At 33.6% G+C, this 13,282-nt stretch overlaps 1 protein-coding gene across 2 annotated transcripts in view; it reads left to right on the top strand.

Moving 5' to 3' along the window:
* Positions 1–13,282, top strand: part of LOC149085627 (uncharacterized) — a 143,575-nt gene that overhangs the window by 114,170 nt on the left and 16,123 nt on the right. For both annotated transcript variants that reach the window (XM_089233781.1, XM_089233782.1), the window contains exons 5-6: positions 7,873–7,934; positions 11,273–11,812. In XM_089233781.1, the coding sequence (XP_089089907.1) occupies positions 7,873–7,934; positions 11,273–11,812 (602 nt within the window). The remainder of the gene's footprint in view (positions 1–7,872; positions 7,935–11,272; positions 11,813–13,282) is intronic.

Here is a 13,282-nt window from a genome sequence, read left to right as displayed (position 1 = left end):
TCTTTGCAATTTTTTTAATATAGCCTTAGTACTACTAATAATAATATTAATTTTCATAAGTATCTGACTTGGAACCTCTAATAAATGTAATGCAAATCTACCACCATAATATTTGTGACACAATATACTTTTTTCTGAAGAGTGACTGGATCAGAAAAGGTAGATGTACAGTAGATATTTGAGTTAGTAACTCGTTAGTAGCGGTGCACTCGTGCTGGATGTTCGTGTATCTATAAGCTACACGATCATAAGCTCTCACGGAATGTCTTTGCCCTTATATTGGAGCTTCATTTGTGCCATTTATTTTTCTTTTATCGGCTTATGCATCACTGTTATATCCTTGAATATGTCAATTTTGTGAATTCCTATTATGTTTTCACGATTTATATATATATATATATACACAAACTCACAATAAATTTAAATTGGGGTTTTATTGTGTAGAATACACACATATGCGAGTTCATTATATTTTTGAACTAAATCATATTCTCTTGCTGCAAAACATCAAATCAACTAGAATAGCTGAACATTTCTGCTATTGAATTCGTTCAAATTACTCAAGAGATAATATTTATTTATCCGAAAAAAAGAAATTGTTCCATTCGTTTATCTTTTTCAATCTGGTGTAACAATGTATTTTTCGATTTCAACTAAAACCTTTCCCTCAAGTTTTATTTGTTTATTTTATTTTATTTATTTTTTTTATACGTTTCAGCTAAAAATATTTTATTTACTCTCCGTAAAAGTATTATTAGCAAATGGCAACGAAACTAATACATCTATCATCTATTGAAGTTTCTGTCTAGTTAGTAATGATTCCAAAACCAAGTTCTGAGTACGCCCTGGAATTCCGTAAATCCATTGAATTGGAATTATCAGTAACAACGTTCGTGGTACATTGTACCAGAGGTAAAAAGAGTTTCAAACATTTCAATTAAATGAAAGTTTCGATCCGGAAAGAAACTTTGGGATGTTTTTCTTGTGACAGAAGAGAATTTTCATTTCACTTAAATGCTGTTTTTAAGTGCGATCTCAACCGAGAGATTCATGGCTATGGACGTGACATCAAACATTTGTCTGTAGTCATCCTTAGTTCCCAGTAGAAATCATTAGTTGATGATGTTTTCTCCCTCACATACCACGTCGTGTGTAATGTTAATTCGTGAATTCACCGAAATATTTGAGTATACAGGAAAGCTAGCTCGTAAGAAAATAAACTACCAGCATATCAAATGGTCAGCTCAGTCTATCTTGGCATGCGGTCGTTGCCCGAGAGGCATTACAAATTTCGGCCACGACGCGCTGTTAATGTACCTAAAAAAGGTCATTTAGTTGCCAGGCAGTAGCCGAAAACAATTAATGGCTTCTCGCTCTGATCTTTTTATACATATTAGTAGTCATCCTTATATTTCCTTCCTTTTTTTACCAGAGTGTGTGTACGCGCAAGTGATATGAACGACTCTAATGATTAGTCGTTCTATTGGTCGTAATTCTTCTTAATGACATGTTAATTCAGACTTAGATCGTGTCAGTATATCGATCCCCACCCTTCTAGACGCTGCATAGGTTTATTAATACTTTGAAAAATCTGATAAGTACATGTATATTATATAATCCTAGTGTTTAGCTATACGGGAAGTGTTGTACCTTAACCATAGTAAACCTAGAAACAATTGAAATAGTTCTAACAATATTTCATGCTAGATGGCGTTTTGGGAGTGCAAGAGATTATAATACGAGTACATAACCCCACAACTGAATGTTGTTGTGGGGTGTGTTGTCTTTGTGGCCTTGACAGTATTTTGCAAGTAGGCACGGTTTAGTAACCAAATTGTGCTCTTGTTTTTGCCGTGTTTCTTCTCGACATATTGCAAGTTTATCGAACTATATATAAGGTAAACCATACTAAGTGCTCAATCATACCAAGCTGTGAATAAAGTTATTAATATTTTTCACAAATGAGCATCGTGTAATTTGAAATAAAAAAGATCGTGTATTTTAGAGCAGTAAAAAAATTGAAATTTTCCTAGTTTATCTTGGAATATACTCTCAACTAAGGTAACTTTTAACACTTCTTTTGTGTTTAAATACAATTTATATTTTAAATTTTAGTTCTATACTTTCTCTCCTACAAAAACTTCAGCTGCTCCATTTTTCCTCTTTCACCCACCTTTGGTTATTTCCTGGTCAAATTTGTTGGAAAAAACAAAGTTTACAGTGTGGGATGCATCCAAAAAAAAACCTTTTACGAAGTGAATTTCCTTAGGAAGACAGGTGAGCAAATGTTGACGTCACGGATGTTGTATCTCCAATGGAATCACCTAGCATCAAAAGAACTAAAGATTCAAAAAAAATTAATTTTCCTTTCTACAAGTATATAATGTAGAATAATTATGCATTTCATCTACATAAATACGTTCCTACTATTGGTGTTATTTTTATATATAATGTGTATATATTAACAATCATATTTGTATCATTGTTTTGATATTTTTTATTTTTCCGTATATGATTTTATGTTTAAAATATGCTTATTATATTAGTAGAACAGAAAGGTAATTTTAATATCACCCGACGTTTCATACAGTATACAGATACTAAAAAGTATTTAGTTAAATTTTACGGTACAAACTGACTTGGAAAAAATATTTGAAAAATAGCATTCCAAGGTAAAACAGTCTCCCCTATATCAAGTTTTATAAATACTTTTCATATCAGTCTTTTTTTATGTGAAGAGAGATGTTTAGGTCGCTGTACGTTGTTTTAATTTTCGATTTCACACAAACCGGTACTCTTTAATACTTTGTTTGCAGCCTTTAACTTTAGCCACCATGGTGAATGAGGTATCGTTGGACTTGTCCTAAACAAAATCCATCCGAAGCCACTCATTTTGTCTATTCTTATTTATGATTGTTGGCAGAATACTCTAGTGCAATAGAGCTTTCTCAATCTCTCCTTTCTAACAGTGCACTTTATTTAACTTTCAAAGTTTTATGTAAAATTTTATTTTTGCAAGTAGGCACAATCGGTCTGTTACCTCTATTCGTTCGAGCTATTAAAATGTCATCATTGAAAAATATTTATTTGTTGTTCCAGAAACATTCAAACATTTTGTGACTTTTTAAGATTTTCTCAAGATGTTAGCATTTTTTATAACTTATCCATTCATTTTGTTTCGGAGTTATGCAAAATATGTTTTAGGTAAATGATCCTTTAAACATCAAATTTCTCTCATCTTTTTGTCTCGTGTCATTTACATCTTGTTTCTAGAAATATTTCATCTAGAAATTTGTTTTTTTTTACTTCATTTCCTTCGTGGTGTTGTTATGGAAATGAAGGTGAAACGAAGCGAGATGAAACAGTTTATTTTGTAGGGAAAAAAGTCATATCAGTATATCATTTAAACTAACCGCAAAAACGTCGGGGTAAAAAAAGTAAGCGAAAAAATGTTTAATGACCAAAAATTTTGCGGAAAGAACGCAAACTAGCGGTTCTTATAATGCATTTTCTAATTTCGGTTTAAAAAATAAACACCATTTACTAAATTTTTTTTTTACGGAATAACTCAGTGATAACTCTTTCAGAACATTTTATTACGTGTATTTTAATGCGCAAGATGCAAGTCAGAAATACTAAATGCAACAAAGTTTTGCGATGCCAGTTGAAAAAATAAAAGTTTAGAATGAAATCCAACTTTTTCAAATCTATGTCAGAATATTGATGAACTGAACATCGTACGTTTGGTTACAACCTTTGAAAAAATGGTCCCAGTCTTAGTAGAACATGTGCTTCTTGGTAAAAAGAAGTACATGGAAAAAAAAGATTGAGGTTTTTAAACTAAGTAAATTTTAAATCGAGAAGCTATCCATACTTAGATTAAGACAACCATAAATATTTTTTATGAGCAATGTATAATATTTTATCATGTATATATAGTTTTTAGTTTTCATAATTGCATTTCTAATTGGGTTGCTGCATTTTAGAAATATATGACATCCATATTTGTTATGGGCATCTTTTTCTCAGTCACCTCGTGGGCATTTTGCCTGTTGTGGCCTTGTATTTGTAATTATAATTTGGAGAATTTGTTATTCATGAAATACTTTCAAAATACATTGTAATTTGTTTATACAGAAAGAAAAATTTGGCTTTCTCAATTTTTACACATATTTTGTTAAGTTTTTTTGAAGAAAAACTGTAAATGTTCATATTTATGCAGGAAATATAAAAAAAATTCACTTAATTGATGGAAAAACGTTTATAATAAAGGAAATCATTTCCACTGACACAGGGCAATATTGCACAACTGCCAGACATGGAGTTTACAAGGATATATGATTGAGGGATTTTGTTTCACTCTAACAGAAAAGCCGTTTCTACCATCGACATTCGATTTTCTGCTGAAGCGAAAACAATCAATGAAATTAACAAAATTGGATTTTCTAGTCTGTTGATATGACGAGTAACGAGCATTTACAGTTTTTCAACAGAAAATTCATTGAGATAATTTTATGGATCATATATTTATTTTTTCGTACCTCACAATGTCCGTAGTTTACAGTTTAGAGATTGTAATGTTTTTCAACTCGCAATTTACTTTACAAACTATTTGCTAACCTAATTGTTTTGAGCAGCGTTAATTGAAAAGTGAAGGAAAACAAGCAGAATGATACAGAAGTTGAGAAGGAACCGGCTATATTAGGTGTAAAAACATATTTATACATCTTTCATCTTTTGAACCGTTGGGTACAGAAACACGGGGTGGTCCAAGAATCCTGGCCCCTTTTGAAAAAAAAAAGAAAGATGCTATTATATATATACAGATAGAGACAGAGGGCTTAAAGCATTTGAAAGAAAAGGTTTTAAAACTTTTTTTACTCACTACAAAATTTCTACATGTACTCTTTCAGTGTTGCGGAGGATGTCAAACCTATGTCGCATTTCTTTCCATGTTATTTGAAACATAGGTGTTACAAAGAATGGGAGTAAGGATAGAAGTAAAATAGACCGGAGATAAAAAAAAAAAAAAAACCTATGAAAAACCTTCTTTTAAATGCTTTAAGTCGTTTGTCCCTATTTTTAACGGCTTATTTTTAATACTTTTTTCAAACGGGTTAGGACTTCTGGACCATCCAGAACTTTATGCAATTACAGATATGAAAAAATTAAAAAAAATCCCCAAATTTAATTAAAAAGTTTAGTGGCAACAGCGCAACAGGAATCAAATCAATAAATTATATTTAAAAAAATATTTTTACTTCCATTCCTTTTACTTTCATTCTTTGAAACACCCATGTTTCAAATAACATGGCAAGAATGTATAAAGAATGTATGCGAATTTTGTAGTTAGTAAAATAAAACGTTGAATCATTTTCTTCCAAATGCTTTATATAAGCTGTGTTTGTCTCTATCTTTAATAGTTTTTTTAAATATTTTTTTCAAAACAGATCGCGACTTCTGGATCCCCTTGCACTTTCAATTAGAAAAAGTATTCAAATAAAGTGCCCATTTCAAATATGATATTCATTTTAGTAGGGCTGTATATGTACTACAAAATTTAATTTTTTAATATGCCCCCCGTCTTCTAACATATCCAATTAAAAAGTTGTTGCCCTGTCTTTTCTCTTTCTCTCTCTCTCTCTGTGCGTGCGCGTGTGTGTGTTGGCAACACTGCTTCTAAGGACAATATCCGCTGAGATATTGCTGATTGAAAGTTGGGGGGAGGGGGCTCTGAGAAGTTAGAAAGTTTTAATAAACTGCAGCTGCAAGAGTGCGTTTCAGATTTTTCTCGAGTTTGCCCTTTAAAATACGCTGTTCTTCCTCTCATTTTCAGTAATTTTTGAGCTGAAATATCTCAATATTGCACTCAGAAACATGTTTTTTTTTTGGGGGGGGGGGGGGGGGGAGCTCAGAAAAGACAAGGCAACAACTTTTTAATTGGAAGTTAGAGGATAGAAGGACTTTATAAGAAATTGAATTTAGTATCTCAGTACATATATACTGTACGTCCCGTAGTAGAAGGAATGTCATATCTAAAATAGGCACGTTATTTAGATACTTTTTCTATTTCAAATTCTGTCACCAGTTCTAAAGATAAAGGGTGTATTAATAATGTGATATAACTGTATGACTGATGTAAATATCGTCATTTGTCGCATCCTTTTGTTTTGACTTCTTAACGTGGGAATCATGTCCATTGGAATTGTCACCACTGACCCGCTGACTCATCTTCACATGGCCGTATCGGTTCGAAACTTAAGGGTTTCGTGTTTTTTTTTTTTTTTTTTTTCCGCGCAATGCGAGCATCCTTTGTGTGACTTGAGTAATATTTCACCTTGGCCAACAGACCGTTTTAGTGAATAAGTATATGTTGAAATCCTTTCTTTGTCACCTTCCCATCACTTTGGCAACTAATCTTTAACCACTATTTATATTCTGTAACGGTGAGGTAATGATTTTGCGTTTCCTTTTTATTTTATTTTCTTATTTTGTGCGTATGCGTGCTACGTACTTAGAAACTGCGAATAGTTTCGTACTGCCTCGAAGGCTATTGTTCCTATCGATTACCCAGTTTGTCTTTTTTCTTCTCCGTTTTACCGAACATCGATTTCATGTCCTGGTATAACATTGATCTTGAAGAGAATAAAAAAAAAAGAGCATAGAGAATGTCTCTAAGGCAAACCAAGAAAATAAATACAGCTAACTTCCAAAGAACTACCGCGAACTCTTTTACGATACAAGTTATGCTTGGATTTTTTTTTTTTTTATTCTTTTGTTGTTCTCGCAGCTTTAGCAAGAAAACCATTAATCCGAGTTTGGGAGTGAAGTGCGGATCTTTGTGTTGCTCTCGAGTGCTGGCTGCGTGGAAACGTGTCTCACTCTCTTTCTTACGGGAGATACGTTTCTAATCATCGCCCTGAAGGCCCGAATTAATGAGAGGCTACAAAAATATTGTTTGTAGTCGACTTAAAGGCGATGATCGAAAGACTAAAGTAAAAAAGATTGCGTTGAAGCGACTTTCTTGTTATATCTTACGATTAAAGATAATATACAGGAGGGAAATGTCCTGGTGATTTTTTTTTTCTGGTTGAATAAATAATGTCTCTCTCTCTTCGCCATCATTATATTCTTATTAAATGCTCAAAATTTGAGTAAATAAGTTGGGTTTTTTGTTTAATTTTTTGCAGACAGTTTTGAACAGTGATAGGTAATGGTTTCGATTTATGAAACAAATTCATGATAGTAATAGACAGGGTGTTTACAAATGATTAGAATTGTTTTGTATGTTATGGCTTCCATACAGGCCCGTAACTAGGCTGGGGCAACCAGGGCAATGCCTCGGGACCCCGAGCCAAATGGAGGCCCACAAAACCGGTACATTTATTTTGCATATGCATATTTCTTAGAAATTTTTACTGCTATATTGTTTGAAATAATCTGGAAGTGATTCACTTACAAAATGAATCATTGAAAAAATGAAAGGCGGGAAGAGACCAGCCCCTCTTTTTTCCGAGCATCTTTTTCAAGAGTGCCCCAAGAAAAAGTTTGCTCCGGAGCAACGAAAAGGCACGCTATAGCCCTGCTGCCTTAGAGTTTGATGTTAGAAGGCAAGAATGTATAAAACAGAAGCCAGGTGTATTTATTACTCCCCCGAAGAACCCGGGTACAATTAATGTAGACCCACCTTTAATATGCAAAAAAAATTTAATGATAAAAATTTGTGATACTGTGCCAAGTAATATGCCTACAATAAAATCTTGAAACCTCTCCAATCATCTTTATTATTTAAATTCGACTCCTTTCTTAGGATGTATTTAATTATTACGAATATTTTGCCTTATTTTTTGAATTTATGTTTTTATTTGACAGGTTGTACAGCTTAATAAAGATCTGGTGGAGCAATGCTCGTCCCCTAATAGCGAATCCGAAAAGTGAGTAGCGGTCTTTTCGAGATTATAAAGTGCATGAAATGTGCTAGTTTTCATTTCTTACTATTGTATATTCAAAAGATTAGTACACACTTCATTTTTGAAAATATGTTTGAGTATTTGTTTTTTGAACGATGGTCAATATTTATCAGAAAATTATCACGCCTCGTGATTTCGGCCAGAAACAGACCTGAAGAAATAGGAACAATTTACACTGAGTGACCAAAAAAAGGTGCATACTCTGATATTATGTTGGGTCACTTTACATCACGCATTCATCGTAACATTAATTTTATGAAGTCGTGCAACATCTCAACAACTTATATGTAGCCATATTTACATTAATATTTCACCAAGACTAAATACCTTTAGTGTACCTTGAATATCACCACCTTGATTGATCAAAGTAGAATCAAAGAGATACCTCTCTCTCTCTCTCTTAGATTCCTCTCTATATCAAATTCCATAGATTCTCGATTTGATTGAGGTCAGAACCTAGTAATGGCTAGTGTAAGTATCTGAATGATACTTCGTGCTCTTTCAACAAATTTCTCACAGTTACAGATCCATGTACCGTTGTATATCCTTGTCATCTTAAAACATGTCATCGTTTTCAGAAGAAAAAAATGCCCCTTGATGGTTGAAGATAGTCGTTAACCCTTTAAGTGGTTATAAATTTCACTGATCCACATTATAACTGGCAAAGTGCAAATAACCAAACCCTTCTTTAAAATATCACATCTTTTTTTTTTTTGGACTTTTCAGGTTTTGTGTAGATAGGGCTTCCCACCTCAATTCCGACCGGGGAAGAGAGAAGTACTTTTTTTTAATCTTTTTCTATTAATTATACTGTACGCATATTCCTATACCACCAAAGGAAAGAAAAGAAAGTTATGTTTCAAACACCGTCTCTCTCCTTTTATTATCAAAACGTAAAAAATAGCTGATTCCGTCCACGGACTGTTGATCGACAGGTTATGGGGAATGGGAAAACATGTCTTAGAAAAAGTGTCGTTACAAAGTATCTAGACGTAACGATGACATTGGCAAAATAAGAGAGTTTTAAGGAAGTGAGATACAGTTTATCGTGATTGCCGAAATACAAAGCATTAAGGTAGACGACATATTTCGTGATTGCCGCTTAGAGAGTTTAATGCGCTGAGATTATCACCTGACTTTATTTCGTTGCTGATCCTAGTCCAGTCCAACAGAACCAACCATAGATCACACCTCCTCCTGAAGCTTCACATTATCGTACATTACAATATACCGCGACTGTTTTTTTTTTTAAGTCACGCAGTATGGATGCCATACATCTTTTCGAAATCACTCCCGTCAAACTTTTATGAAAGCAGGTTCCGATAATTGCTAACAACCCTCGGGTGTGGCCAATTTCGGCAACAGGCCTCAGTTACTTTCGACGCGACTATCTCTATCGAGACATATTCGAACGAAATACGCAATCAATATCCAAACACTCTCTGTATAATATTGCATAATTCTATCAACTTTAATACGTGTGTGAAGTACATCAAATTTGTGACGTATAAGATGTATAGATTCTGGGATGGAGGAAAATTGAAATTATACTCACGGCACGCACATGCAAATTGAAAGAGATCTTCTTGAAAAATTTCTCGCGGTATTCGTTTTACACTCTATTTGAATTCATGTAATTTTTTTTTCCACAATGACTTTATCAATAGACTCCATTGTTTTTTTTTTTTCGCGTAATGTGTTCTTGATGAACAGCTTATAAAAGATTCGAGGAAAAGAAAAAGTTTCAATTTTTATTTCTTAATTCCAGAATAACGAGGTAACGCATTAAGGAAGTTTGAGAAGGAAGAGAAAAAAGATACTCTGTGTGGTATTGTACCAACATAACAAATACTTAAGAATCTCGACACTAACTTTTTTTTGCTTTTTTTCTTTCAGCTTTTTTTTTTTTTTTTGACAAATCGATGTATTGTAAGATTTCTTTAGCATTTCACAGTCAGATCGTAGGTTTGCCGTTCATTTTTCTATCGTTTTGAAGCTAACAATAAAAGAAAAAAGAAATCAAAAGTACATCGCTTTCAAACTACCGCAATGTACGGGTAAGATCGATTGATGTTAGAAATGGACGGAAAAGAAAATAGAAATACATCAACTTTTTCTGTTTCTTTTGCTGCCGATCACTCGACAGCTATGTATCCATTTCAGACCAAAACCCATTCGTCAATCTCTGGTTGTTGCGTAAGACGAAAAAAATAAAAATAAACATTTTCTATCGTTTTTAAAAACTGTTATCCTCTAAGACTGGCTTAATCGTTACTAATACAACAAGAAAAGTTTCAGGTGAAACTTTTTTTCTTATTTTGCAAGTGTTTTTCCCTGACATAACGAACTGCAATTCAAAATAGCTATCTTAGACGAAAAATATATAAAACTTTATCAAAAACAATAATACCACTTGTAAGTAAAAAACTTTTTGGTACCTGTTCGTGATACTACGTATGGCGTGTTATTGAATAAGTTTATACTGTGTTTTCAATTAGCAATTTCTCGAATTCGGAAGTGTTACTCATTGGTGGATCTCATGAATCGTCTTTTTGCTGCAAGACTTGCTTGATTCTTTTATGAATATAGTGCGTATGCAACGATCGAATGATATTTTGTTGTCTCGATGTGTTAATTGATGTTTTTGTGCAATATCACGAATTCCTATTAATCTGCTAATGGTCATGTTCAATTGCCGTAAGGTGTTACTACTAGTGATTGGATTCATCTTTTTTTAAAATCGTGTTATTTTTAGTGGTTCTAAAGATATCGTTTTTAGTGGATAAATAAGCGTATGGCATCGATGTTAAGAATTAATTTATGAATTATTGATGCAGTTATAAAACTGAATGATACTATAACCAAAAATTACTCCAAGCACTTGTGATTGTTGTTCAAGTACGGTTTTACTCACGAGTATGCGTACCGTATGTTTTTCCGGATCGGAAATGAATGAAAAATATGATGAAATAAATTTTTTTATCGAACCAAACTCTGCCGTAGGCATATGCGCACCACACTCGTTTATCTATATGTTTAGCGATTTGAGCCGAAGATTTAAGTCGAATTCTTTCAGAAGAAACTAGTCATAGGTGCTTGCCAAACTTTAGTTCGCTATTTTACGCTCGGTTGGATTCATTAAAGTGCTTTGCACTAGTTGGAATGATTAGAAGTCTTATAAAGCATTCAATAGAAGCAATTCCAGTAACTGTGATTGCATCCAATTTCATTCCTTCGTGAAAATTCTCCGTCTATGCTTCCAGCATCTCAATATATTCTTGTTTTCTCCTTATGCTTCGCAGAACTCAGAAGATTCACGCGCCTGGAAGGAAAGCCCTCCTGAAGAAGATCTACAATCCGAACGAGAATGCCGTTGTCAAAGTGATATCATCCCAGGGAGAGACGCTGGCAAAGAGCGTGATCGAACCGAGAAATCGCCAGGGAATTCCAGTAGTGAAGCCACAGGTGCCTCCAAAAAGAATACAGAGTGATGATGACTCCACGATGGTGGTGTTACCCGTTACCTCTGCTGCTGCTCCACCACCACCAACAACAGACTTATCTTCGTTATCCCTTGGTAATGTTGAAGAGGAGCAAGAAGAAGATGACGAAGAGCTTCGTGTACTGGGAAAAAATTGCTCTGCTGTTTCACCTCCTTTCATCAGTAGAGAAAGCAAGGAGCAGCAGGGTGGTGAATTGCTTCGGTCTTCTGCTTCAATGACGTCGTCTAGCCCTGATTTGCCGTTGCCTCCGCATCCACACAATAACGAAACCGAAGTCGCTCATACTGACGATCCTTTCCCGCCGCCACCGGATTTTCTGGACTTTGCTCCAGCTCTCCAGTAAGCCGTATTAAATTTATCTTTTCTTCAAATATTATTCATATACATGCAAATGTTTCGATTTTATAAAAAACGCACTTCAATAAGTTGTTGACACTGTTGTATCTCGTATTCCAAAATGTCATTTAACCCTTTATCTACTACGTTATGAAAAAACGAAATACTGTAATTATCATCTAAATTTTTTGATATAGGTCATTTTAGTTTTAATTAAAGCTTAAAAACAAGAAAAAAAATTTAATTGTTCAGCATACAATGCATTAATTAACTTGGTACTTGAAAGTTTCCTCATCACTATACGCTTACACTAAAAATAAAAAATATCAATCGAAACATGTTGAATGAAACATAATAATGAATATTTATTTATTTCACCACAAAGAAAGCCATAATTTGTTTTATACATTTGTTAGGAAATTCACAGTGTGTAGGTGATGCGATAGACACTTTTAAATGGGTGAATCATCTAACTGAATTTTATTAATTAACATATTTGAAAAACTAGTTGTCCCACATCTGTTCTGTTATCTGGTAGTCGTAGAGTATAATAGCCCTATACTTCAAAAATATCAACACCCAACAAGATATGTGAGTGATTTGCGGGGGTTAAAAAATTAGTGGTACTTTAAAGTATCGTAGGTAGTAAAAGGGTCAGCACTATACGCTTACAAAAAAAAAACAATTCAAATATGTTGAATAATATAGTTCCGTGACTATCTATTTATTTTATCACGAAGAAAAGAGAGAATGATCTTTTTCATACGTTTTTGCAAAGGCGATACATCTAAATGAATTTTATGAATTAACTTATTAATTATAACTTTTCTGGAGGCCAATAAGTTCCAAAGATAAACAACGTAGAATTCGGAAAATATTTCAAAGAAGAGCATAAATTTGGTGGTGCATTATGATGATATGCTCTGCCTCTCGATACAACGATAATCCCTAAATAGATTTTCTCTTAGTCCTCAGAGTAACGCGTTACATCAATATTTCATTTACTACTTCTGCAAATTAAGAAAACCGCCCTTTCAAATTATAATAAAATTACCTTGTTTTATCGTTTATATGAAATCGACACCTCGCCACGTACTGACGGTACTTTTCTGACGGAGTACCAGTCACAAATTTGCTTTGTATTTGAAACACAGGGTATTATTTTACAAAAATACTGACATAAACCAAAATTTGCATCAATAATGAGTAAGGAAAAAATATTATGCATTCACCTTAACTAGTTTCTTAGCATTACGTCTCTATAAAGTTGCAAGGATAACTGCTTACAATGGCGACTGTGAAAGTAAATCTTCATGCAGAAATCTTCGGAATATTGAAAAAACTAGTTATTCTACGCTTGTGCTGTCATCCGGTAATCGTAAAGCTGTTATACAGCCTTTATACTTCAAAGTATCAATGCCCAACAACGTATGTAAGGGATGTTACAGAGCAAAGAAAGTGGTACTTGAAAGT

The sequence above is a fragment of the Pholcus phalangioides genome, unplaced genomic scaffold (assembly GCF_987345545.1).
Source record: "Pholcus phalangioides strain wild (caught in Gottingen) unplaced genomic scaffold, Ppha-v1.0 ptg000007l_1, whole genome shotgun sequence".
Classification (NCBI taxonomy): domain Eukaryota; kingdom Metazoa; phylum Arthropoda; class Arachnida; order Araneae; family Pholcidae; genus Pholcus; species Pholcus phalangioides.
Note: the sequence above shows the minus strand (reverse complement) of the source record. Positions and strands in the feature narration are given on the sequence as shown.